Here is a 25103-nt window from a genome sequence, read left to right as displayed (position 1 = left end):
AATCCAATCCACTTTTTATTTGTATAGCACATTTAAACAACAACAATGTTACCAAAGTGCTGCACAACAATATTAAAAACAATATTCAAATATTATCCTTAGCTCCACCAATGACTGAATAAAAACAAAAATAAATACATATAAAAACAATATAAAAATACATGTGATTAGAAACACTGCGATGAGTTGGCGATTTCTTCCGCCCGAATGCAGCTGAGGTAGGCGCCAGCGACCCCCGCGACCCCAAAAGGGACAAGCGGTAGAAAATGGATGGATGATTAAAAACAATTTTAAAGGGTAAAACCAAATAAAACAATAAATAAAAATTAAAAAACACAGGTTACATGATATTGTCACCTTCCTCTTTATGCCATTTCCACAAGGTGACAGAAAAACAAAACGCAACCTGCCATATCCTATGATTCTACCATGTTGGCAAAATACAAACACATATTCTATTATACTTTGATTTAATTAGGAAAACCATTTTGTCGAGACATGCACCTGGGGATAGGTTGATTGGCAACACTAAATTGGCCCTAGTGTGTGAATGTGAGTGTGAATGTTGTCTGTCTATCTGTGTTGGCCCTGCGATGAGGTGGCGACTTGTCCAGGGTGTACCCCGCCTTCCGCCCGATTGTAGCTGAGATAGGCGCCAGCGCCCCCCGCAACCCCAAAAGGGAATAAGCGGTAGAAAATGAATGGATGGATTTTGTCGAGCAGTTATTGTGATTCTTTGTCATTTTCAGCTCAACGCATCACACTTGATGTGGTTAAGATACAGTTGTTTGTAATTATACATTTGGCCAGCAGGTAGAGTCTTGTGCCGAAGGTTGCGTTGAAGCTTCGAGAAATTCTCGAACCAATTGTATGGCGTCACATTAGTGCCAAAAGTCCAAGCGCATAAAAACTATTATCGCGCGCTGATTTACCACTTCGCGCGCGCACGCGACACCCTTTTGCGCGCGTGTGGTGCCTTAGCGCGCGCGCGATTCGCCTTTTTGCGCGCGCGATTCGCCTTTTTGCGCGCGCGCGGTACCTATATGTGCGCGCTCCGTCTCGGTCTGTCATCTCTCCTCGCGCTCTCATGTTTGTTTTGGCACTTTGGGGGCGGGAATGGTTAGACACCTCCTTCTTTCTGATTGGCTCTGAGCGCTGTCAGTCAATGGCAACGTGGCGGCTATCTTACCTCAGGCAGCGGGCCCCGCCCAGTACATAAGAGATATTGATCTTGACACAAACAAATTCTAAAAGTCTTTGAAGAAGGTAATGTCTCATCTGTTGAGAGAACATCACATAGTTAATGAAGTGTGAAGATCAATATCTCTCTTTTCATACACATACAACCAGTCCACAGATGTCAGTCAATGATGGAAACTATAATTTCAAATGTTTTTTTTCCTCACTTGTCTGTTTTAAAAAATATTTGTATTTATTTAATATTTGTATATCTAAATATTGAATGTATGCCACAATGTTGGACTATTAATTTTCTTTCCTCTATCTACTTTAAGTTTACACCAGAATCTACCCGAACCCACTTATCTATGCGTACTTCATATCAGGACCACATGATTTGCATATGGGCCTAATTATTGATGTTATGATTGCAATTACTATTTTAGTAGAATGATAAATGACAGGTTATCACTACAATTAATAAATATTGTTTTAATATTACTATAAAAAGTATTTACGCTTCTGCAAACAACTCAAACTATGGAGAATTAGACATCAGCCCAGACCAGTACAGATGGCAGAGTTAAAAGTATGTATTTGAAAAAACAACAAAAAAACGCTAGCTCCATACATTAGGCAAATTAAATCTGAGAGATAATTTTATTAAAGACTTACTTGTTCAGCCATGATAGCCCCATGAAAACCTGATTTTCCTTTCTTTTTAATCCCATAGATATGAATAAACACTCCATGTTTCTCCATCTTACCTCGGACAGCTGGTTCCAATCATTTTATTGATGTCAATGGTACATATACTATTTAAATATACATATACATACAATACTCTGACATTTCTAACAAATCGAAAGGAGGAAAGAAAATTAATAGTCCCACTTTGTGGCATACATTCAATATTCCCATATACAAATATTAAGTAAATACAAATATTTTTTAAAACAGACAAGTGAAGAAAGAAAACATATTTGAAAATATAATTTCCATCATTGACTGACATCTGTATGAAAAGAGAGATATTGATCTTACAACTTCATTAACTATGTGATGTTCTCTCAATAGATGAGACATTACCTTCTTCAAAGACTTTTAGATCAAATTCAATTGGCATTTTCCACAACTCCACTAAATTTGGACTTTTTAGAATTTGTTTGTCGACAAGAGCTGTATTATTTTGATATATATTGACGATGACCCGCCCTGCTATTGTTCTGATTGGCCCTGAGCGATTTTCGCCTGACCAATCAGAAAGGTGGGGCCGTGTAAGAATAACCGCCCACAAAGTGCCAAAACGAAGACGGTGCGCGCGCACATAGGTACCGCGCGCACGCAAAAAGGCGCCTCGGCAACAGGGTGTCGCGTGCGCGCGCGCACGAAGTGGCGAATCAGCGCGCGATAACACTTTTTATGTGCTTGGATTTTTGGCACTAATGTGACGCCATACAATTAGCTCAAGTGGTTCAATCACCCGACCAGGGGCGTCACTGGACCTAATACTGTACTGGGGCACACCTGGGGAACAAAAAATAAAGCACCCCTACATCTCTGGGTTCTTTTATATTATTTAATTTCCATTTATGGCAATGTGGCTAATCCTATTTCAGATACACAAAACTATAAAATATGCACAAAACAATAAAGCCGCAGTAGTAGAATAAATGAACAACTGTTGTGTGTCTGTTCAGGGAATCATTTTCTGAGAAGTAAACTGTAACGTCTCGTTTTCATTTTTGCAAAGTGGTCAATCACTCTGGACAGACATGGAAATATTACAGTAACTGTTATACAGTTGACCAGTGGTTCCCAACTTGTGGGTCGTGACATAAAAGTGGATTGTGTGTCATTTTCAGTGAGTCGCATTCACATGTGTGCATGAAATAAAAAAAGTTTAGGGAGAAAATAAACACATTGTGGCAACAAAACCAGATATTTTTAGCCATTTTTCTAGGGACTATTAGTGAGTATTTTAGCAAAAGGCAAACTGACTAACAAGTTGGAGGAGGACTCAGGACAGACATGGAAATACATTTTTTTTTCAATCTAAATCGGGCAACAAAACCCAATATTTTCAGCCATCTTTCTGAAAACAAATACAGAAATGTTACTATTTTTTCTGGAAACAAAACCAGATGCTTTACCTGTAGTCATTTTTCTGGTGACAAAACAAGATTATTTTAGTCAAAGTCACACCGATTAACAAGACAAGTCTACTGTGCGATTTTTCTGTGAAATAAACTTGAATGATTTAAAAATTTGATATGGAAAAATGTTTTTCTTCCTGAAGACAAACCATTTGAGAATCACTCAACCCACACATGTTTACTCCAAATCATCATTGATGCAGAACCAGCAGACAATAACCAACATTATGTTTCATGTTAATTGGAAATTCCCCCGACAGCTTGTACAGCGAATTAATATGTGTGTCTTGATACAGGGAATAACGTTAGCTAACTTAGCATGAACTTAAGACAATTATGTTGCCTAGCTAGCTAGGACTCCGCTTACATCTCTCATTCTTGCTGCTTCTTCCCTGCTGCGGGCAAATAACTTTCTTAAATCCATCTAGGAGTTACATTCATTTTTTTCCCATTTTCTACCGCTTATTCCCTTTTTTGGGGTCGCGGGGGGCGCTGGCGCCTATCTCAGCTACAATCGGGCGGAAGGTGGGGTACACCCTGGACAAGTCGCCACCTTATCGCAGGGCCAACACAGATAGACAGACAAGATTCACACTCACATTCACACACTAGGGACCATTTAGTGTTGCCAATCAACCTATCCCCAGGTGCATGTTTTTGGAGGTGGGAGGAAGCCGGAGTACCCAGAGGGAACCCACGCATTCACGGGGAGAACATGGAAACTCCACAAAGAAAGATCCCGAGCCTGGATTTGAACCCAGGACTGCAGGAACTTCGTATTGTGAGGCAGACGCACTAACCCCTCTGCCAATGTGAAGCCTCTAGGAGTTACAGTTTGAGTCAAATCAAAATCAAAATAATATAATTAACAAATTGTTGTTGGCTAACGTTACCGACCTCAGAAGTGATTTGCATCCCCTCTCTCTCTCTCTCTCTCTCTCTCAACTGAAGTCTCGATCCACATGTGAATAAATTACCATATTAAGTAACCATGTGCTCATTGTTAGTGGAGTGAATACAGTAGCAATCAATTACCATACTATGTAGTATGTGCGCTGTTGTCTATGTTATGTAGACTTAAAACCCTGAAGCGTTTTTGTTTTTTTTATTGGTGAAATTTTTACTGGGGCACTGCAGATCAACACTGGGGCACGTGCCCCAGTGAAATCTGTCTGGCGACGCTACTGCACCCGACCATCACTAATACAGAGCACACCCTATTTCAAAAATAAAATAATTTTACTTCATTCCTTGTCCGTCACAAATATTGCAAGATAGCTGAATTTACCTCTACCCTCTGCACACATTCTTCTTTGGCGGAGCAGCATCTCTTCATCCGGAAACAGCTACGCCGGAAATGTGTCCCGTGAAAAAATGTCCGACCGGAACTCTCTAATCACTAAAGTTCCTTGGGCGAATAATGTAAACTCACTACACCGGTATGTTTTAGCATTTTCATGGCACGTTTACTGACATATAAAGGTTAGAACTTTACACTACTTTATATTAGAAACGGCAACAGCGGAGGAAGAATGTCCCATAAAAAGGAGATAGAGAAAAAGAAGAAGCTTATCGACTACGGTGTTGTGACGGACTACAAAGGCGGACCCGCCCAAATTTTCAGAACTCATGCAGATCCCAAATAGAGATCAGCAGGTACCAGAAGGTAAGATAAGTTGCTTCTGCATAATATTGCAAACCAAAACGCCAGATAATATGTCTTACCTTTTACACACACCATAATAATAATTGTATCTTGAAGCACAGTACAATCCATCATGAGGTGTGTCTTCATAACTTAACAAAATCGTTTTAACACATTTTGATGGATTTTTGAGCGCCGTGCGTAATAGTTTTATATTTTCAATGGAAAATATAAAAGGCTGATGTTGTTTACTTGAGTCATATTGGAGTCTACACATATCTCTTATGTGTGACTGGCATCATATTGCAGTCTACATGTATCTCTTATGTGTGACTGCCATCTACTGGTCACACTTATCATTTCACCATGTACCAAATAAAATAGCTTTGAGGTCGGTAAGCACAATCAAAACCATTCCGTACATTGGGCTCACCAGGTTATTGGTTGATTGATTGATTGAAACTTTTATTAGTAGATTGCACAGTACAGTACCCATTCCATACAATTGACCACTAAATGGTAATACCCGAATAAGTTTTTCAACTTGTTTAAGTCGGGGTCCACATAAATCAATTCACAGTAATATAAGGCGCGCTGTCGAATTTTGAGAAAATTAAACGATGTTAAGTGCGCCTAATGGTCCGAAAAATACAGTATAATAACTATTACAAACGGCCCTCGAAGAGCAGCCACAACTGCGATGTGGCCCTAAATTAAAAACAAGTTTCACAACCCTGTTTTAGATGAACAATCACTTTTCAGCCTAAAACCTGTCTGCCACTTGTGGGCAAAACGGCAGACCTCAAGGAAGCCTTTGGTGGTGTTTCTTTCTGCAAATATAATGAATAGAATACTAGTTTAACTAATCGCCTTCAGAACTGAACTGTTCTCTTCTTGCTGCAGTGATGTACAAATGTAGCATTCATTTAAAGGGTTTGTGGAGCTTTTTCCTCTGAATGACCCGGTCTTTGTGCAGGTGAGACAGGAGACACCTGTGTAGGTGAGACAGAAGACATCTCTATCTGTCCACATGGGTGGATCCTGTTCGGTTCCAGTTGTTACTACATTTCCTCACAGAGGAGGAGTTGGGACAAGAGCCGACAAGACTGTCTGCAGAGACACGCTGATCTGGTCATCATCAACAGCAGACAGGAACAGGTAACAATGTGCTGCTTGACAGATGTACTTTAATTATAAAAGCAAGGAACTTCTTCCAATGTTGCGCCTTTGAAGGTATTCTTTTATTTTCCTCTTTTTTAGTTAGAGAGTGCTTTGAACAAGTGTGACCAAGGGTCGCCAATCAGAGCAGCTCTGGAAAATCTGATCCTGATAACCTCCAATTTCGTAGTGTCATTGTCAATTTTCAGATTAGGTAAGGACCCCAGGTATGGTCCCATTGGGGTTTCCAGTCCACACCTCCAAACTAAGCACTTTTTCTGAAAATAATATAAGCCAACCCCCCTTTTTTCCAGTGTATTCAAACTCCTATTTGTCAGACTTAATAGCACTTCGACAATTTGGTTGTTGGGAATAAAAACAACATCAGGTTGTTTGTTTTCAAAAGAGCCAAAAGCAAAGACCTTGAATTATACAAAATCCAAAACAAGTGAAGTTGGCACGTTGTGTAAATCGTAAATGAAAACAGAATACAATGATTTGCAAATCCTTTTCAACCTATATCCAATTGAATAGACTGCAAAGACAATATATTTAATGTTTTAACAGAGAAACAAAATTGTATTTTTGCAAATATTAGCTCATTTGGATATTGATGCCTGCAACATGTTTCAAAAAAGCTGGCACAAGTGGCAAAAAGACTGAGAAAGTTGAGGAATGATCATCAAACACAGGTGAACAGGGTAATTGGGAACAGGTGGGTGCCATGATTGGGTATAAAAGCAGCTTCCATGAAATTGCTCAGTCATTCACAAACAATATTCAATTGAATAGACTGCAAAGACAAGATATTTAATGTTCGAACTGAGAATTGATTGATTGATTGAAACTTTTATTAGTAGATTGCACAGTACAGTATTCCATATAATTGACCACTAAATGGTAACACCCGAATAAGTTTTTCAACTTGTTTAAGTCAGGGTCTACGTTAATTAATTCATGGTAGGGCATACTTGCCAACCCTGAAACCTTCGATTTTGGGAGGTGGGGGTGGGGGATTGGGGGCGTGGTTAAGAGGGGAGGAGTATATTTACAGCTGTGGTGTGTCTCTAAAAGCCGTAGATGTTATTGTCACATATGCATGATTGATTGAAACTTTTATTAGTAGATTGCACAGTACAGTACATATTCCGTACAATTGACCACTAAATGGTAACACCCGAAAAATTTTTTCAATTTGTTTAAGTCGGGGTCCACGTTAATCAATTCATTGTACAAATATATACTATCAGCATAATACAGTCATCACACAAGTTAATCATCATAGTATATACATTGATTTATTTACATTATTTACAATCCGGGGGGTGGGATGAGGAGCTTTGGTTGATATCAGTACTTCAGTCATCAACAATTGCATCAACAGATTAATGGACATTGAAACAGTGTAGGTCTTATTTAGTAGGATATGTACAGCAAACAGTGAAGATAGTGAGTTCAGATAGCATAAAAACAAGTATATACTGGTTGATTTATTGATTGATTGAAACTTTTATTAGTAGATTGCACATTACAGTACATATTCCGTACAATTGACCACTAAATGGTAACACCCGTATAAGGTTTTCAACTTGTTTAAGTCGGGGTCCACGTTAATCAATTCATGGTAGAATACATTAGAAATACATTTGATTATTTACAATGCGGGGGGATGGGATGTGAATGAAGGAGGGTATTAGTAAAGGGTTGAAGTTGCCTGGAGGTGTTGTGGTGCATGTACAGTAGATAGCAGTATTGTCCTGTTTAATAGAGTCACAACATTGCTGTTTACGGCAGACGAACTGCTTTACGGTAGACGAAAATGTAACTGCTGTTGTTGTGTGTTGTTACGACGCTGGTAGGACGTTAATGAAACTGCGAAACAATAAACCCACTTAAGAAACCAAGAACTCGGCCCTGATCATTCTACAGTTATAACGTCATTGGGCAGACACGCTGTTTTATATTGTGGGAAAGCGGACGTGAAAAACGGCTGTCCTCACTCAGGTCCGCATGGCGCTGGAGGAGGCGTGGCCCCCAGCTCCGCCTGAATTTCGGGAGATTTTTGGGAGGATATTTTTCCCGGGAGGTTTTCGGGAGAAACGCTGAATTTCGGGAGTGTCCCGGAAAATTCGGGAGGGTTGGCAAGTATGTGGTAGGGAAACAACATTTTTTTTTTTGCAAATAATCATTAACTCAGAATTTAATGGCAGCAACACATTGCATTAAAGTTGGCACAGGGGCATTTTTACCACTGTGTTACATGGCTTTTCCTTTGAACAACACTCAGTAAACGTTTGGGAACTGAGGAGACCAATTTTTGAAGCTTTTCAGGTGGAATTATTTCCCATTCTTGCTTGATGTACAGCTTAAGTTGTTCAATAGTCTGAGGTTTTCGTTGTCGTATTTTAGGCTTCATATTACGCCACACATTTTCAATGGAAGATAGGTCTGGACTACAGGCCGGCCAGTCTAGTACCAGCACTCTTTTACTATGAAACCACGCTGTTGTAACATGTGACTTGCCATTGTCTTGCTGAAATAAGCAGGGGCATCCATGATAACTTTGCTTGGATAGCAACATATGTTGCTCAGCATTAATGGTGCCTTCACAGATGTGTAAGTTACCCATGCCTTGGGCACTAATACACCCCCATACCATCACAGATGCTGGCTTTTCAACTTTGCGCCTATAACAGCCCGGATGGTACTTATAGTCTTTGGTCCGGAGGACATGACTTCCACAGTTTCCAAAAACAATTTGAAATGTGGACTAGTCAGACCACAGAACACTTTTCCACTTTGCATCTGTCCATCTTAGATGAGCTCGTGCCCAGGGTGTTGTTGATAAATGGCTTTCGCTTTGCATTGTAGAGTTTTAACTTGCACTTACAGATGTAGCGACATACTGTAGTTACTGACAGTGGTTTTCTGAAGTGTTCCTGAGCCCAAGTGGTGATATCCTTTACACACTGATGTCACTTTTTGATGCAGTACAGAAGGTCACAGCAGAGGTGTGGACTCGAGTCACATGACTTGGACTCGAGTCAGAGTCGAGTCATGAATTTGATTACTTTAGACTCGACTTGACAAAATGTAAAGAGACTTGCAACTCGATTTAGACTTTAATATCAATAACTTGTGACTTCACTTGGACTCGAGCCTTTTGACTTGACAAGACTGGCTACTTTTCTTCAAAACTCAAAGATGAAAAAGTTATTCAGGAGCACTCTGTATCTCTAATTTTTTTACAGCGGTGTCTATCAGCGGGTGTGCTGCCTGTCAGCGCAACATCCAATCAAATTACACCCACCTTTTCTTCACCCCACAGCATTCATCCAATCAAATTGTAGGAAAACCAATGAAGAAGAAATGTCAAACAACACGCCAGTGAGGTACAAATGATGCCAAAGTTGGTTTCGTTCGAGTATAAAAACCACGACTTGGTCAACAAAAAACGAATTTCAATATGCGAAACATGCGGTTCGAAGATAACAGACGGAGACGCAACAACTTCCAACTTCGTTCGACATTTGAAGATTCACAGAGAAGGGTAAGTTTTTAATGTAAGCTAACGTTTATTGGCTAGGTAACGTAACTTTTATTTGCTGTGTTGTTAAATCAGTGAGGCTGTAAACTCACTGCTAGCGTTATAACCATAGACAATTTAAAAGGGTACGCAGCATCGAGGGCTACTGTCTACTGGCGTTGACGAGACGCGGGGCCGCCATCTTGGAGTGGTGATCCGCTCCACTCAGTGCAATTCATTTGGCAGGAGCAATGACCCGTCAGCGCATTTTAATTCATCTTACCTCACTGAATACCACTGATTTTCACGCGCTTTTTTGTCATAGGTGTAGCTATGATAAAGGACACATGTTTTGACGTTTTTTTATTATTCATAGTTTGCTTAACAGTAATAGAATATTCTTATATGCTATAAGTGACCAGACATCCGAGATCAAAACTGGGAAAATAATCCCAGAAAAAGGAGAAAAAAAACGGGCAGCTATTTTGAAGTTGAAGGAACAATATAATTAGGTTAAATATACATGCGTATATCCTACATAAACAGTGTATGAATACATTAGATATGTTAAGGGCCTGGAGACCAGTGGTTCGCAACCTCTTTTCAGTGATGTACCCCCTGTGAACATTTTTTTTAATTTAAGTACCCCTAATCAGAGCAAAGAATTTTTGGTTGAAAAAAAAAAAAGAGATTAAAAAGTAAAATACAGCACTATGTCATCAGTTTCCGATTTATTAAATTATATAACAGTGCAAAATATTGCTCATTTGTAGTGGTCCTTCTTGAACTATTTGGAAAATGGTTTAAAAATAACTAAAAACTTGTTGAAAAATAAACAAGTGATTCAATTATAAATAAAGATTTCTACACATAGAAGTAATCATCAACTTAAAGTGCCCTCTTTGGGGATTGTAATAGAGATCCATCTAGATTCAAGAACTTAATTCTAAAAATTTCTTCACAAAAAAAATAAATCTTTATCATCAATATTTATGGAACATGTCCACAAAAAAATCTAGCTGTCAATACTGAATATTGCATTGTTGCATTTCTTTTCACAGTCATATTTTGTTGAAGTATTATTCAATAAATATATTTATAAAAGATTTTTGAATTGTTGATATTTTTAGAATATTTGTAAAAAATCTCACGTACCCCTTGGCATACCTTCAAGTACCCCCAGGGTTACCCGTACCCTCATTTGAGAACCACTGCTGTGGACTGTATCTCTTTTGCTGCAGCAGCAGAGTGTTTATTCTGTCTTGACACTTTGTATTGATATTTTGTATTACATTCTCCCCTTAAATGATCATGTTTGCGGTGATTGTTTTATATGTATTTTTTATATATGTCACTTTGGATAAAAGTGTCTGCCAAATACTTAAACATATATAAACACCTGAAAGTTTTTATATCAGCCTAAACCACCAATCGGTTTTACTGGATTCCCCAGAAGATTTCTTTGTGATGTTCGCACACAAATATGGAAGATCTTTGCACCTTCTAAACTCTGTGGTAATATTATTTTCACAAAATACAACCAATTGTATGTTAATGTTAAATCTTACTGATAAAAAGTAATCCCCAGATTCCTATTTTCAACAGTCCGCTCATTTGAGCAGGAAAACGCTGAACACCACGCTGAACATCTTTGTTTTCTACCTGTTAACTCCCAGTTTAGGCTGCTCGCCAGCTCCTCATCACCACTTCCAGATGGCGGCCGAATTGCTTGCGTTACAGTAGCCAATGCTGCGTCTACTTATAAGATGTCTATGGTTATAACGTCATTGCAAACACTGCAATCTGTTGCGTCCACTGGAGTTTGCCACCTTATTCATACTTTTTGTCAAGTCACGTTTTTTAAGCAGGGTTGCATGAGGTACCTACACATAACGTTACGTTAGTTAATGTATCACACACAGTAACATAACGTTAGACGGCGGTCAGCAGCACTGCGTATTTTAGCCACCTACAAAAAGATAAACATAGTCAAATAAAGATCAGTTAAAATGTACAATATATTAAGAATGTGTACATGTTGCATAGGGGCCTGACATCTAAAAAGTACAACTCTGTTCATTGTTATGTTCATGTATTTGTTATTTTTTTCATGTGTACGCACACATAACCACACATACAGTATGAGATGAGATCAATGAGATAAGGTAAGAACAGGATAAACACTACTGTGGAACTAGTTACAATACAATATCCATCCATCTTCTTCCGCTTATCCGAAGTTGGGTCGCAATACAATATGCCATGGAAATACAATGTTAACACTTTTATGCAAATAAGTACAGTTGCACTTGTTTTTTCAAATGTGTTTATTCTGTAAAGGAATGAGTTAAATGACTGGTTAATAGTGCTATTATGAAGTGCAATGTCAGCCCAATTTTTTTTCCTGCAATTTCAAATGCACTTGTTTTAATGAATAAATACAGCGTGTTAAAAGCATACAAAATATGTGTAAATATAATAGTCTGTGGTTAAAAGGACTTGAAAGGACTCGAAACTCGAAATGCAGGACTTGGGACTTGATTTGAGACGTTCCCGCCTTGACTCGGGACTTGCCTGTCTTGACACGGGCAAAGACTTGAGACTTACTTGTGACTTTCAAAACAATGACTTGGTCCCACCGCTGGGTCACAGGCATTTAATGTTTGTTACGCTTAGGTGCAGTGATTTCTCCATATTTTCTGAACCTTTTGTTGATATTACAGACCGTAGATGGTGAAATCATTAAATTCCTTGCAATAGCTTGTTGAGAAATGTTGTTCTGAAACTGTTCGACAATTTGCTCACGCATTTGTTCACACAATGGTGACCCTCGCCCCATCCTTGTTTTTAGTTAATGACTGAACATTTCATGAAAGCTGCTTTTATACCCAATCATGGCACCCACCTGTTCACCTGTGGGATGTTCCAAATAAGTGTTTGATGATCATTCCTAAACTTTCTCAGTCGTTTTTGCCACATGTGCCAGCTTTTTTGAAACATGTTGCAGGCATCAAATTCCGAATGAGCTAATATTTGCAAAAAATTACAAAGTTTACCAGTTCCAACATTAAGCATCTTGTCTCTGCAGTCTATTCAATTGAATTAATGTTGAAAAATATTTGCAAATCATTGTATTATGTTTTTATTTACCATTTACAAAACAAGCCAACTTCACTGGTTTTGGGTTTTGTATAAGGGGCATGGACATTCTTGAATTTTTACCGATGAAAATGAGTAACTATGCTATAACATTTACATCCTGTACAGAAGTGGAGGTTCATCAATGTCCCAAATGGAAACATATTATATTTTGTTTGCGCCCTTTAGACTTTTGCTTACTTGGAAATTGAGAGAATCGCCTTTAAACGTCTGTGCTGTGGCAGGCATTTCTCACAGGGTTCACCGAGGCAGCCTGGATTGGAATGTCAGACAGGGTTCAGGAGGGAAACTGGATCTGGGTGGACGGAACACCGGTCAACAGAGACAAGTGAGCATCAAAATTATTACACAATACAGTATTTATGTTTCACCTGTGCTGCATTTTTATGCAGCAATGAACTAGAATTTAATTTAGAAGAGGCAATGTGCAACTTGTATTACCGCCCTGTGCATCAACACACATGTTTAAATACCAAACTGCTACCCTACAAGAGTAGGGAAGGGAATCATATGGCCTCATTCCTGGGTGGATCTCGTGTGAGAGGAAGGAGAGGGGTTCATCATTTTCCAATGAAGTCTGCTGAAGATGATGCAAAGCGCCACTCGACATAGCATGTGACAAGCCAGAAAACACATTGTAAGATATTCAACACTCTACTGCCCTCTGGCGGCTAAAGTGGATTGTGCATCCCCCCAATTTTCATATTTCATGTGTCAGGTAAACTGCGACAAATGGGGCCTTATGAATCAATCCCCTTCCTACTGTACATCACCTAGCACTGTTAGCATCTTTGAAGTACTTTTGAAGCAAACTGATTGTTGGGTTTTTGTGCTTACCTTTATTAATTCATTTGTTTGGGTTTGGACCCTCAAAGCCAAAGGCAGAGTTAGCAAAAAGTAAAGTTGTTATTGGCTTCCTCACAAAGAGCAAATTTGTCAATAAGCCAAAAATACAAATATTATTGTCTCTGTTTATTTCAAACATCCATCCATCCATTTCCTACCGCGTATTCCCTTTTGGGGTCGCGGGGGGCGCTGGTGCCTATCTCAGCTACAATCGGGCGGAAGGCGCGGTACACCCTGGACAAGTCGCCACCTCATCGCAGGGCCAACACAGATAGACAGACAACATTCACACTCACATTCAAACACTAGGGCCAATTTAGTGTTGCCAATCAATGCATGTCTTTGGAAGTGGGAGGAAGCCGGAGTACCCGGAGGGAACCCACGCATTCAAGGGGAGAACATGCAAACTCCACACAGAAAGATCCCGAGCCTGGATTTGAACCCAGAACTGCAGGAACTTCTATTGTGAGGCAGACGCACTAACCCCTCTCCCACCGTGAAGCCCTTATTTCAAACATGCATATTTACATTTTTTCAGTTTCTCATTTACATGTCTGCAAAAGGAGTAGGAAGAACCAGAGCTTATTTAATACTACCCCTTTCCCACTTCATAGCAATGTCTAACATTTGTTAGTTCACTTCCGGTGCTCATTTTGTAACACAAACAAGGTATAAAATGAAAAATTTTAAGGAATGAATTGTAAGAAATGTACATTAAAGGGGACCTATGATGATTTGAATCTACATTTAAAAACACTTCCTTGTGGTCTGGATCATTTTCATTGGATATGCTTTATGATTTTGCGTCAATTTTGCTCCTAGGTCAATATACTAACCCATTTTTAAGTCCGTCTGCAAGATGTTCAATTCTGAAAGCTTTCCCATATTGCAAAGGAAACCACGCACAATCTTCTCTAAAAGTATCATAATGTATCTTTTGAAAATGTACACCGTTTAAAAATAAAACTTGAAGTTGTCACCGCAGTTTATTCCCCAGAAACGGTCGAAAATAAACTTAATTAACATTAAATAGATTCACCTGCTCCAAACATCAGGCACACCTGAATACTCAGCGATCGATTAATATCTTAAAAAGCTGCTTTTAGCAGCAATGATGTCACTGCATGTTGCATAAGCCAAGCTTAGACCAGAAAATAATACTTTGTCTTGCCTGCAGGCTGCAGGAGAGAGCAGTTAAGACTGCAATTATTTTGACTCTGGAGCCAAATTTTGAGAAAAAAAATGTGTCTGAGGGCCGGTATATCTATTTTTAGAAACACTAATACAAAACCTCACAATAATGTCTGATTGAAATGCTGGAAATATTATGACAGACCGCTTCAAAAACGGAGTGAAATATTACTGAATGAGACACCCAGACTGTTCATGAAAATAAAGAATGTGGGATTTACAACATTAACTATGAACCATAAAACACGGAATATTGACAACATATGAACGTCACGCCCATCTCGATTGACTTATTTTACAATCAAGTAGCTGAGATAGGCGCCAGCGCCCTCCGTGACCCCGAAAGGGAATAAGCGGTAGAAAATGGATGGATGGATAAAACGCAACAAAAATGCAACAAACAGAGCAAAATACGAACGCAAATGGTTAAAAACCATCACTAAGGTTTAAAACAGTGTTTTTTACCCTTGTTGGTACTGAACCCCACTAGTTTCATATGCACATTCACCTTCTTTAGTGAAAAATATTTTTTCTTTTTTTTTTTTTTTTTTTCAAAATTGGAGGCAGTTATATGTTTTCTTTACTAGTGCAAAAAACTAACTGTGCATGAACACCACCTTGTTCAAAGAAAAAAACAACAACACAGTGCATGAACTCAGAACAAATTCCACACCTGCAAATCAGATGGAAAATTAGAGGGAACATTGTTTGGGAGTGTATAATACGCCGATAGGGAGAAATTTTTATTTACACGATGACTCAGGAGTGTCTTGACCTCCGCCGAACCCCTGAGGCCGACTCACCGAACCCCTAGGTTTCAATCGAACCCAGGTTAAGAACCACTGCTTTAGAACTTTGTTGTAAAAATCTCCTTCCGCGTCTGACACCCACATTTTCAGGCTTGCTCTTGGAAACACTTTGTGGAAACACTCCCTACCCACACTGCCTCGTCTGAGCTGTTGGGACTTAGATTACCATAGTAACTAATTCGATGACCATAGTAACTAATTAGATTATCATAGTAACTAGTATATCATGCAAAAGCGCAGATTCCCACCATTGAAATACTTTGTATAGTTCAAGACTTACGGTCATTTGAATGCATATCATAATGGCAGCTACACTTTCCATCTCAAAGATCTAAAAAAAATTATTTGGGAATGTCTGGCGGGCCAGGTTGAAAAACCTAACGGGTGCCCGGGCCTTAATTTGCCTACAGGTCTGGGCTAAGACCTTGACTAATCCAAATAAGTACGTCCACCTCGCTGTAACATCACCACGTAGCCAGACTGCAAAACCCAGCAAACAAAGGTATCCTAAACTGCCAAAATGCATAAAGCTAATAATGTGATTGTCCAGTTATTTCCGTATTGGCCCTCTGAATAGGGGTCGTCACTCAGCATGAAAGGACTTACTGGCTGTGCACTTTTTTGCTTGTTTTATTTGGTACTGTAAAAGCAGCAGTAGCAGCAGTAGTAGCAGCAGTAGCAATAGCAGCAGCAGTAGCAATAGCAGCAGCAGTAGCCATAGCAGCAGTAGCACTAGCAGCAGCAGTAGCACTAGCAGCAGCAGCACTAGCAGCAGCAGCACTAGCAGCAGTAGCACTAGCAGCAGCAGTAGTAGCACTAGCAGCAGCAGCAATAGCAGCAGTAGCACTAGCAGCAGTAGCACTAGCAGCAGTAGTAGCAATAGCAGCAGCAGCAATAGCAGCAGTAGCACTACAGCAGCAGTAGTAGCAATAGCAGCAGCAGCAATAGCAGCAGTAGCAATAGCAGCAGCAGCAATAGCAGCAGCAGCAATAGCACTAGCAGCAATAGCAGCAGTAGCACTAGCAGCAGCAGCAATAGCAGCAGTAGCACTAGCAGCAGCAGCAATAGCAGCAGTAGCACTAGCAGCAGCAGTAGTAGCACTAGCAGCAGCAGCAATAGCAGCAGTAGCACTAGCAGCAGTAGTAGCAATAGCAGCAGCAGCAATAGCAGCAGTAGCAATAGTAGCAGTAGCAATAGCAGCAGCAGCAATAGCAGCAGCAGCAATAGCAGCAGTAGCACTAGCAGCAGCAGTAGCACTAGCAGCAGTAGTAGCAATAGCAGAAGCAGCAGCAGCAATAGCAGCAGTAGCACTAGCAGCAGTAGTAGCAATAGCAGCAGTAGCACTAGCAGCAGTAGTAGCAATAGCAGCAGTAGCACTAGCAGCAGCAGTAATAGCAATAGCAGCAGTAGCACTAGCAGCAGCAGTAGTAGCAATAGCAGCAGCAGCAATAGCAGCAGTAGCACTAGCAGCAGTAGTAGCAATAGCAGCAGTAGCACTAGCAGCAGCAGTAGTAGCAATAGCAGCAGCAGCAATAGCAGCAGTAGCACTAGCAGCAGTAGTAGCAATAGCAGCAGTAGCACTAGCAGCAGTAGTAGCAATAGCAGCAGTAGCACTAGCAGCAGCAGTAGTAGCAATAGCAGCAGTAGCACTAGCAGCAGTAGTAGCAATAGCAGCAGTAGCACTAGCAGCAGCAGTAGTAGCAATAGCAGCAGTAGCACTAGCAGCAGTAGTAGCAATAGCAGCAGTAGCACTAGCAGCAGTAGTAGCAATAGCAGCAGTAGCACTAGCAGCAGCAGTAGTAGCAATAGCAGCAGCAGCAATAGCAGCAGTAGCACTAGCAGCAGTAGTAGCAATAGCAGCAGTAGCACTAGCAGCAGCAGTAGTAGCAATAGCAGCAGTAGCACTAGCAGCAGTAGTAGCAATAGCAGCAGTAGCACTAGCAGCAGCAGTAGTAGCAATAGCAGCAGCAGCAGCAATAGCAGCAGTAGCACTAGCAGCAGTAGTAGCAATAGCAGCAGTAGCACTAGCAGCAGCAGTAGTAGCAATAGGAGCAGCAGCAATAGCAGCAGTAGCACTAGCAGCAGCAGCAATAGCAGCAGCAGCAATAGTAGCAGTAGTAGCAATAGCATCAGCAGCAATAGCAGCAGCAGCAATAGCTGCATTATCAATAGAAGCAGCAGGTAATAACCTAAAAGTAAACATGAACACAACAAAACAATGTATCTATTTTTGAATCATCATAATGTAAATAATAGACATGAATTAATCAACTGAACCATATTGTTGTCAACCACGATATGACATATTATCAATCACTGATTTTATCCTAACTTATTAATTTAAGCATTACATGTTATTATCATCATTAATTTATGTCATATGTTTTAAATGTGATCAGAATCATTTATAATGTCGCCATGATTCATGGACAAGCATACTAAAACAAAACAATACACAGTCGCTCTATTTGAGCCACACATTACACATTTAAGCAGAACTACATTATAAAACTACAAATCCCATCAGCCAAACCAGGAAGTAAAGTGCCGGTATTTTCAAACTCAAGCCAAGAATAAACCTACGATCATTCAAATTCAGCCGGACACACACAACGTGACAACACTCTAATACAACAGTTTTCAATCCGCACATTACTGTGGTTGTACTCTTTAACTTAATCATTTTGCCGATGTCGTTCAAAAGCTAAAACAGTGCGTGTTTGCTCTGGCTGTCAAACAGCCAGCCAGCCGCACAACAAGCGCCGCGGACTTAGCGAACACACGACAAACAAAAAAGAAAGGAAGCCAGCAAACATGGATTTCAAACGATAGTTCAGTTGATCTAACCAAGAAAAGCGGACATAAAATGATCTTACCAGTGGGGTATGCAGGTGACGAAGCATGCTGTATTTTACCAAACTTCTTCTTCTTCTTCTTTTGTTTTTATGGCGGTTGGCAAGCAACCTTCTGGTGTGCATTACCGCCACCTACTGTAATGGAGTGTGGACCGAGGTGGATCCCTACTCTATATTCTTTTATTTAACCCAATGTTTTTTAAATATGTGTATATTGCTTTCTATCCTATGTTTTCTGAATGCAATCCTAATATACTTCCCACTTCTAACCTAATATTTTCTTTTGCTAACTTATTTTCCAGTATTTCTCTTTCGCTATTGTATTTCCTACATTGTGTTAAAAACTGGTCAACATTCTCTATTTGATGGCAAAAATCACACAGCCCTGTAGTATGTTTGCCTATCAATTTTAGTGAACTATTTAGATAAGTATGTCCTAATTTCTACCCCCTCCTCTCATTACACCTACTTTCCTCTGGACTTTGTAAAACTCTCTACCTTTTGTTTCCTTATTCCAATTATCCTGCCACTTTTTATTGTGTTCTATCTTAATTATGCTCTTCACTTCTTCTTTACTGTGCTTAATCTCCATGTTTACTTCTGTTTTAGTGGTTGCTTGTTTTGCGTACCTATCAGCTAACTAATTTCCCTCAACTCCTACATGAGCAGGAACCCAGAGAAATGTTACCACACCTCCCGCTTTATTTATTCTGTAGATTGCCTGAACTATTTCATAAACTATATCTAGTCTTGTTTCTGATGTTATGTTTTTTATGCTCGTCAATGCACTGCTGGAGTCCGAGCACACGACTACTTTCCTAGCTTTGTTTTCCTCTATCCAGTTAACTGCCATATAAATTGCTACCAATTCCCCCGTAAAAACAGATAGTTTATCACTAATTCTTTTATTCAACACTATGTTTCTCTGTGGGATAACTGCAGCAGCTCCTACTTTACTATTTATAGTTTTTGATGCATCTGTGTATATCATAATATTATCAAAAAACATTTCCTCAATCCGTTGTTCTATTTGGTAACTATTTAAATGTCTATTCTTCAGTAATTGCATGTTTACCTTTGGGTTTTCATACATCCACGGTGGTATTGCAGGAATTGGTACTGTAGGGCTCACTTTAATATTGTCAATTTGTGTTTTTTTACATATATCTCCTATTATCCACCCAAAACTATTAATTTTTTTCTTCCCTTTTTCTTGGCAATTTATTAGCACTTGACGGGTTGGATGTCCTTGCTTGGATCCTTTTAAGTTTGCCCAATAAACTGCTGAGAGTTGATCTCTCCTCATGTCCAAAGGTTTTTCATTCATTTCTACTTGTAATGCTGCCACTGGAGTAGATTTAGTACCTCCACAACATAATCTTAACGCCTGCGACTGGATCTGGTCTATTTTCTCAAGTAGAGTTTTTGAAGCAGATCGATAAATAATGCATCCGTAGTCGATAACAGACCGAATTAAAGTGATATATATTGTTTTCAATGTCAACCTATCAACCCCCCAATCTTTACCCCTCAAAGCCCTCATTATATTTAACACCTTTTTACTTTTCTCCACTATCTTGCTGATGTGGGTTGACCAGTTCATATTTTTATCAAACCATATTCCTAAATATTTAAATACTTGTACCTCTTCTATATTTTCTCCATAGAGTTTTATTTGGAGCTTGTTTTGTACTTTCCTCTTCGTAAAATTTATGACTTTTGTCTTTCCAACAGAGAATCTTAAACCCCAAGCCGTCCCCCAGTCTTGAACATTATTTACCGCTTTTTGAATCTTCTTTTCTATATGATTTGTATTTCTACCTCTCTTCCACATCACTCCATCATCAGCAAACAATGCCACCTCCACTAACCTTTCCACTTCACTAAAAACTTCATTTATCATGATGGAAAATAGTACTGGACTTATTATACTCCCTTGTGGGGTCCCATTTTCCACTTCGTATTCTCTGCTATATTCATTCTCTATTTTTACTAATAATGTTCTACTTGTTAAAAAGTCTTTTATCCATCTGTACATTCTTCCTCTAATCCAAATCCTATTTAGTTTCATCAGCAACCCCTGTTTCCACAACATATCATACGCTTTCTCTATGTCAAAAAATACCGCAACTATACTTTCTTTATTTATTTGTCCCTTTCTAATTTCCTCTTCCAGCTGCACTGCTGGGTCATTTGTGCTTCTTGCTTTACGAAAACCACTTTGGTAGTTTTTTATAATTTCTTTTGACTCTAAATAATATATTAATCTTTCATTAATAATTTTTTCCATTACTTTGCCCAAATTTGAGGTCAATGCTATCGGCCTATAATTTCCTGCCTCTTCCGGATCTTTCCCTGGCTTGCATATTGGAATTATTACAGCTGTTTTCCACTCATCTGGTAATGTTCCTTCTTCATATATCCTATTATATAATTTCAAGACCACTTCTTTGCCGATGCTACCTAAATTTTTGATCATTTGATAACTCACCAGGTCTTTCCCTGGCGTCGTATTTTTAACTTTTTTTAAAATTCGAACCATTTCATCCAAAGAAAATGTCATATCCATAGTGTTGATAAAACTATTATCGTTGTCTTCCTTCATTTCCTCAATATTTAAACTAATTGTTTCTTCTCTCTTTTGTTTTTCTACATTTCTCAAATTATCATTATTGTGCACTTTAACAAAGGTTTTTGCTAAAAGTTCTGCTTTTTCTTTATTTCCTACCACACTCCGCATTCCATCTTTCATCACATGATTTTTATGTTCTTTTCTGACCCCTGACATTCTCTTGATCATTCCCCACACTTGGCTTAAAGGAGTAGTTCTATTTAGTGTTTCACAAAAAGTTATCCAATGGTGTTTTCTTGTTTTTTTAATAACATACCTTACTCTAGCTTGATGCCTTTTATATTGGATCATGTCTTGGAAATGATGTGTTCTTCTCAATATTCTAAATGCTCTATTCCGTTCTTGTATTGCATCTGTACACTCTTGTGTCCACCACGGCACTATCTTCCTTCTTCTCCCTATACTATTCCTTGGTATGCTCTGTTCGGCTGCTTCTATTATGCACTTTGTAATATCTGTATTTAATTGTTCAATATCTTGATTTATATCTACTTCCTTTAAAGTTATGTCGGTAATTTCCCTAAATTTCTCCCAGTCACCATGATTATACTTCCATCTTCCTTCTATCCTAGTGTTTTCTGTCCTATGATTTATGTTTATGTGAATGAAGATTGGATAGTGATCACTTCCCATTGTGCTGTATTTATTTACTTCCCACTCCACCTTTCCTGCTAACCCTTGTGACACTAGTGTTAAATCTATTGCTGTTTCTTTACCCGTGACGACATCTAACCTTGTTCCCGACCCATCATTCACACACACCAGTTCTTTTTCCTCCAAAAGTGCTTCCAATGTATCCCCATTCCAGTCATCCCTTTCACCCCACATTGTGCTATGTGCATTAAAGTCACCACACCAAATAATATTGCCACTCCAGTGCTCCATTATTGTTTCTAGTTGGTGAATTTCTAATTTCTTGCATGGATTATAGAAGTTTAGTACTTTGTATCTTTCTTTATTATTCCATACTTCTACTCCTACTATCTCTAGTTTTTGTTTTACTTTTAATATTGAATAATGCATATCTTCCTTAATAAATATGGCACATCCTCCTCCTTGCCCATCATTCCTATCTTTACGTATCGTTATATATCCTTTTATTATAAAGTTTAATTTTGGCTTCAGCCATGTTTCTTGAATACATATTATATGTGGTTTATTTTTCATATCATTCATATATCCCTTTAATTCCTGTCCGTTTGCTATCAAACTTCTGGCATTCCACTGAACAATTAACATGGCGTTGGATTGTGGTAACATGACTCGGTCTCGTCTACTCTCTGTAGCTCACCTTGCACCTGTTCCCAAGATAGTTCTTTTAAATTTAAAAACTTTGCTGCTGCTTTGACAATTATTTTGATTTTCTCAGTCTTGTTTCTAGCCTGTTCTGTACAATTTATTACATAAGCCAGGAATACAACTAGTTTGTCCATGGAAATTCCTGTATTTGCTGCCTCTTGTTTTTTATTTCTTGAACTATTTTCACTTCTGTCCTGTTCGGCACTTTCTTGATTTCTTATTTTAACTGCCTCTGCGTATGTAATATTTCTTTCAACTCTGATTTGCTGTACTTCTGTTGCCTGTTTTCTTATGATGCAGCCCCCATACGCTGCTGTGTGATTCCCGCCACAATTACAACACTTGACCTGTTAATTTTCTCCACATTGTCCATATTCATGCTCTCCTCCACACCGTCCACATCTCATCTTAGCATGACAAACACTAGCTATGTGCCCATAGCATTGGCACTTGAAACAACGTACTGGGGGTGGCACGTAAGCTCTAACATAGAAGCTTAGATACCCAATCATGATTCTCTCTGGTAGGACCTCCTCTGCAAATTGCACTAGCACGGATTCGCTCTCAGTCTTTTCACCGTTCCTAAATGCCATCATTCTTTTCATCATAGTGACAGTTCCTCCTTTTATTTCTCTTTTCAGATCATCTAAATTTTCTCCTCTTGGGATTCCTGTCACGACTCCTCTTGCCCCCTTTCGTTCTCCCACTTCGATTTTTTCCTTTATTATTTTGTTGCACAGTTTTTGCAATCGCATTGCTTTGTTCTTTTGCTCTCCATTTTTGCATTTAATCAACAGCCGTCCGTCCCTGAGCACCTTCGCTATCTCCACCTCTCCAATGTCCTTCTTTAATCCCTTAACCAGTGTCATCAAACTAATGTCATTCATATCTTGGTTTGATTTAAATGTATAAATTATCTTATAATCATCCATCATAACCCTTTTCCTCTTATCAACCTCTTCATCGTCTTCATGCACTCTTTTAGTACTCGCCTTTCCTTCACTCCCTCCTCTCCCCTTCTTTCCTCTCTCCCCTCTAGTCCTATCCATTTCCATACTATCCTCATACATCCCGTCACTATCCCCTTCCATCTCGATCCAGTCACAAAACAGCTTATGCTCAACCGCCAAAACAGATTTAGATACTCTCGCCGCCGCCAAATTCACTCCAAATGTTTGGTAGTTCCGCGTCCAAGCCAACGTCCGGGGTATGCAGGTGACGAAGCCCGCTGTATTTTACCAAACTTCTTCTTCTTCTTCTTTTGTTTTTATGGCAGTTGGCAAGCAACCTTCTGGTGTGCATTACCGCCACCTACTGTAATGGAGTGTGGACCGAGGTGGATCCCTACTCTATATTCTTTTATTCAACCCAATGTTTTTTAAATATGTGTATATTGCTTTCTATCCTATGTTTTCTGAATGCAATCCTAATATACTTCCCACTTCTAACCTAATATTTTCTTTTGCTAACTTATTTTCCAGTATTTCTCTTTCGCTATTGTATTTCCTACATTGTGTTAAAAACTGGTTAACATTCTCTATTTGATGGCAAAAATCACACAGCCCTGTAGTATGTTTGCCTATCAATTTTAGTGAACTATTTAGATAAGTATGTCCTAATCTCATTCTAGTAATAATGTCTTCTTCTTTCCTATTTCTACCCCCTCCTCTCATGACACCTACTCTCCTCTGGACTTTGTAAAACTCTCTACCTTTTATTTCCCTATTCCAATTATCCTGCCACTTTTTATTGTGTTCTATCTTAATTATGCTCTTCACTTCTTCTTTACTGTGCTTAATCTCCATATTTACTGCTGTTTTAGTGGTTGCTTCTTTTGCGTATCTATCAGCTAACTCATTTCCCTCAACTCCTACATGAGCAGGAACCCAAAGAAATGTTACCACACCTCCCACTTTATTTATCCTGTAGATTGCCGGAACTATTTCATAAACTATATCTAGTCTTGTGTCTGATGCTATGTTTTTTATGCTCGTCAATGCACTGCTGGAGTCCGAGCACACGACTACTTTCCTAGCTTTGTTTTCCTCTATCCAGTTAACTGCCATATAAATTGCTACCAATTCCCCCGTAAAAACAGATAGTTTATCACTAATTCTTTTATTCAACCCTATATTTCTCTGTGGGATAACTGCAGCAGCTCCTACTTTACTATTTATAGTTTTTGATGCATCTGTGTATATCATAATATTATCAAAAAACATTTCCTCAATCCGTTGTTCTATTTGGTAACTATTTAAATGTCTATTCTTCAGTAATTGCATGTTTACCTTTGGGTTTTCATACATCCACGGTGGTATTGCAGGAATTGGTACTGTAGGGCTCACTTTAATATTGTCAATTTGTGTTTTTTTTACATATATCTCCTATTATCCACCCAGAACTATTAATTTTTTTCTTCCCTTTTTCTTGGCAATTTATTAGCACTTGACGGGTTGGATGTCCTTGCTTGGATCCTTTTAAGTTTGCCCAATAAACTGCTGAGAGTTGATCTCTCCTCATGTCCAAAGGTTTTTCATTCATTTCTACTTGTAATGCTGCCACTGGAGTAGATTTAGTAGCTCCACAACATAATCTTAACGCCTGCGACTGGATCCGGTCTATTTTCTCAAGTAGAGTTTTTGAAGCAG

General features: G+C 39.1%; 1 protein-coding gene and 1 long non-coding RNA gene across 2 annotated transcripts in view; one reads left to right on the top strand and one right to left on the bottom strand.

Annotated features, from left to right (window-relative positions):
- The window catches only part of LOC133538930 (uncharacterized), a 34924-nt gene extending 16227 nt beyond the window's left edge, over positions 1-18697 (bottom strand). The window contains exons 1-2 of the long non-coding RNA XR_009803136.1: positions 18546-18697; positions 13004-13118 (exon numbers count right to left, since the gene is read on the bottom strand). This is a non-coding gene — a long non-coding RNA (uncharacterized LOC133538930). The remainder of the gene's footprint in view (positions 1-13003; positions 13119-18545) is intronic.
- Positions 1-25103, top strand: part of LOC133538929 (CD209 antigen-like protein E) — a 43321-nt gene that overhangs the window by 4096 nt on the left and 14122 nt on the right. The window contains exons 3-4 of the mRNA XM_061880851.1: positions 5957-6138; positions 13048-13151. Of these exons, the coding sequence (XP_061736835.1) occupies positions 5957-6138; positions 13048-13151 (286 nt within the window). The remainder of the gene's footprint in view (positions 1-5956; positions 6139-13047; positions 13152-25103) is intronic.

This window comes from Nerophis ophidion, linkage group LG20, assembly GCF_033978795.1.
Source record: "Nerophis ophidion isolate RoL-2023_Sa linkage group LG20, RoL_Noph_v1.0, whole genome shotgun sequence".
Lineage (NCBI taxonomy): Eukaryota > Metazoa > Chordata > Actinopteri > Syngnathiformes > Syngnathidae > Nerophis > Nerophis ophidion.
This window is presented reverse-complemented; position numbering and strand designations above follow the sequence as displayed.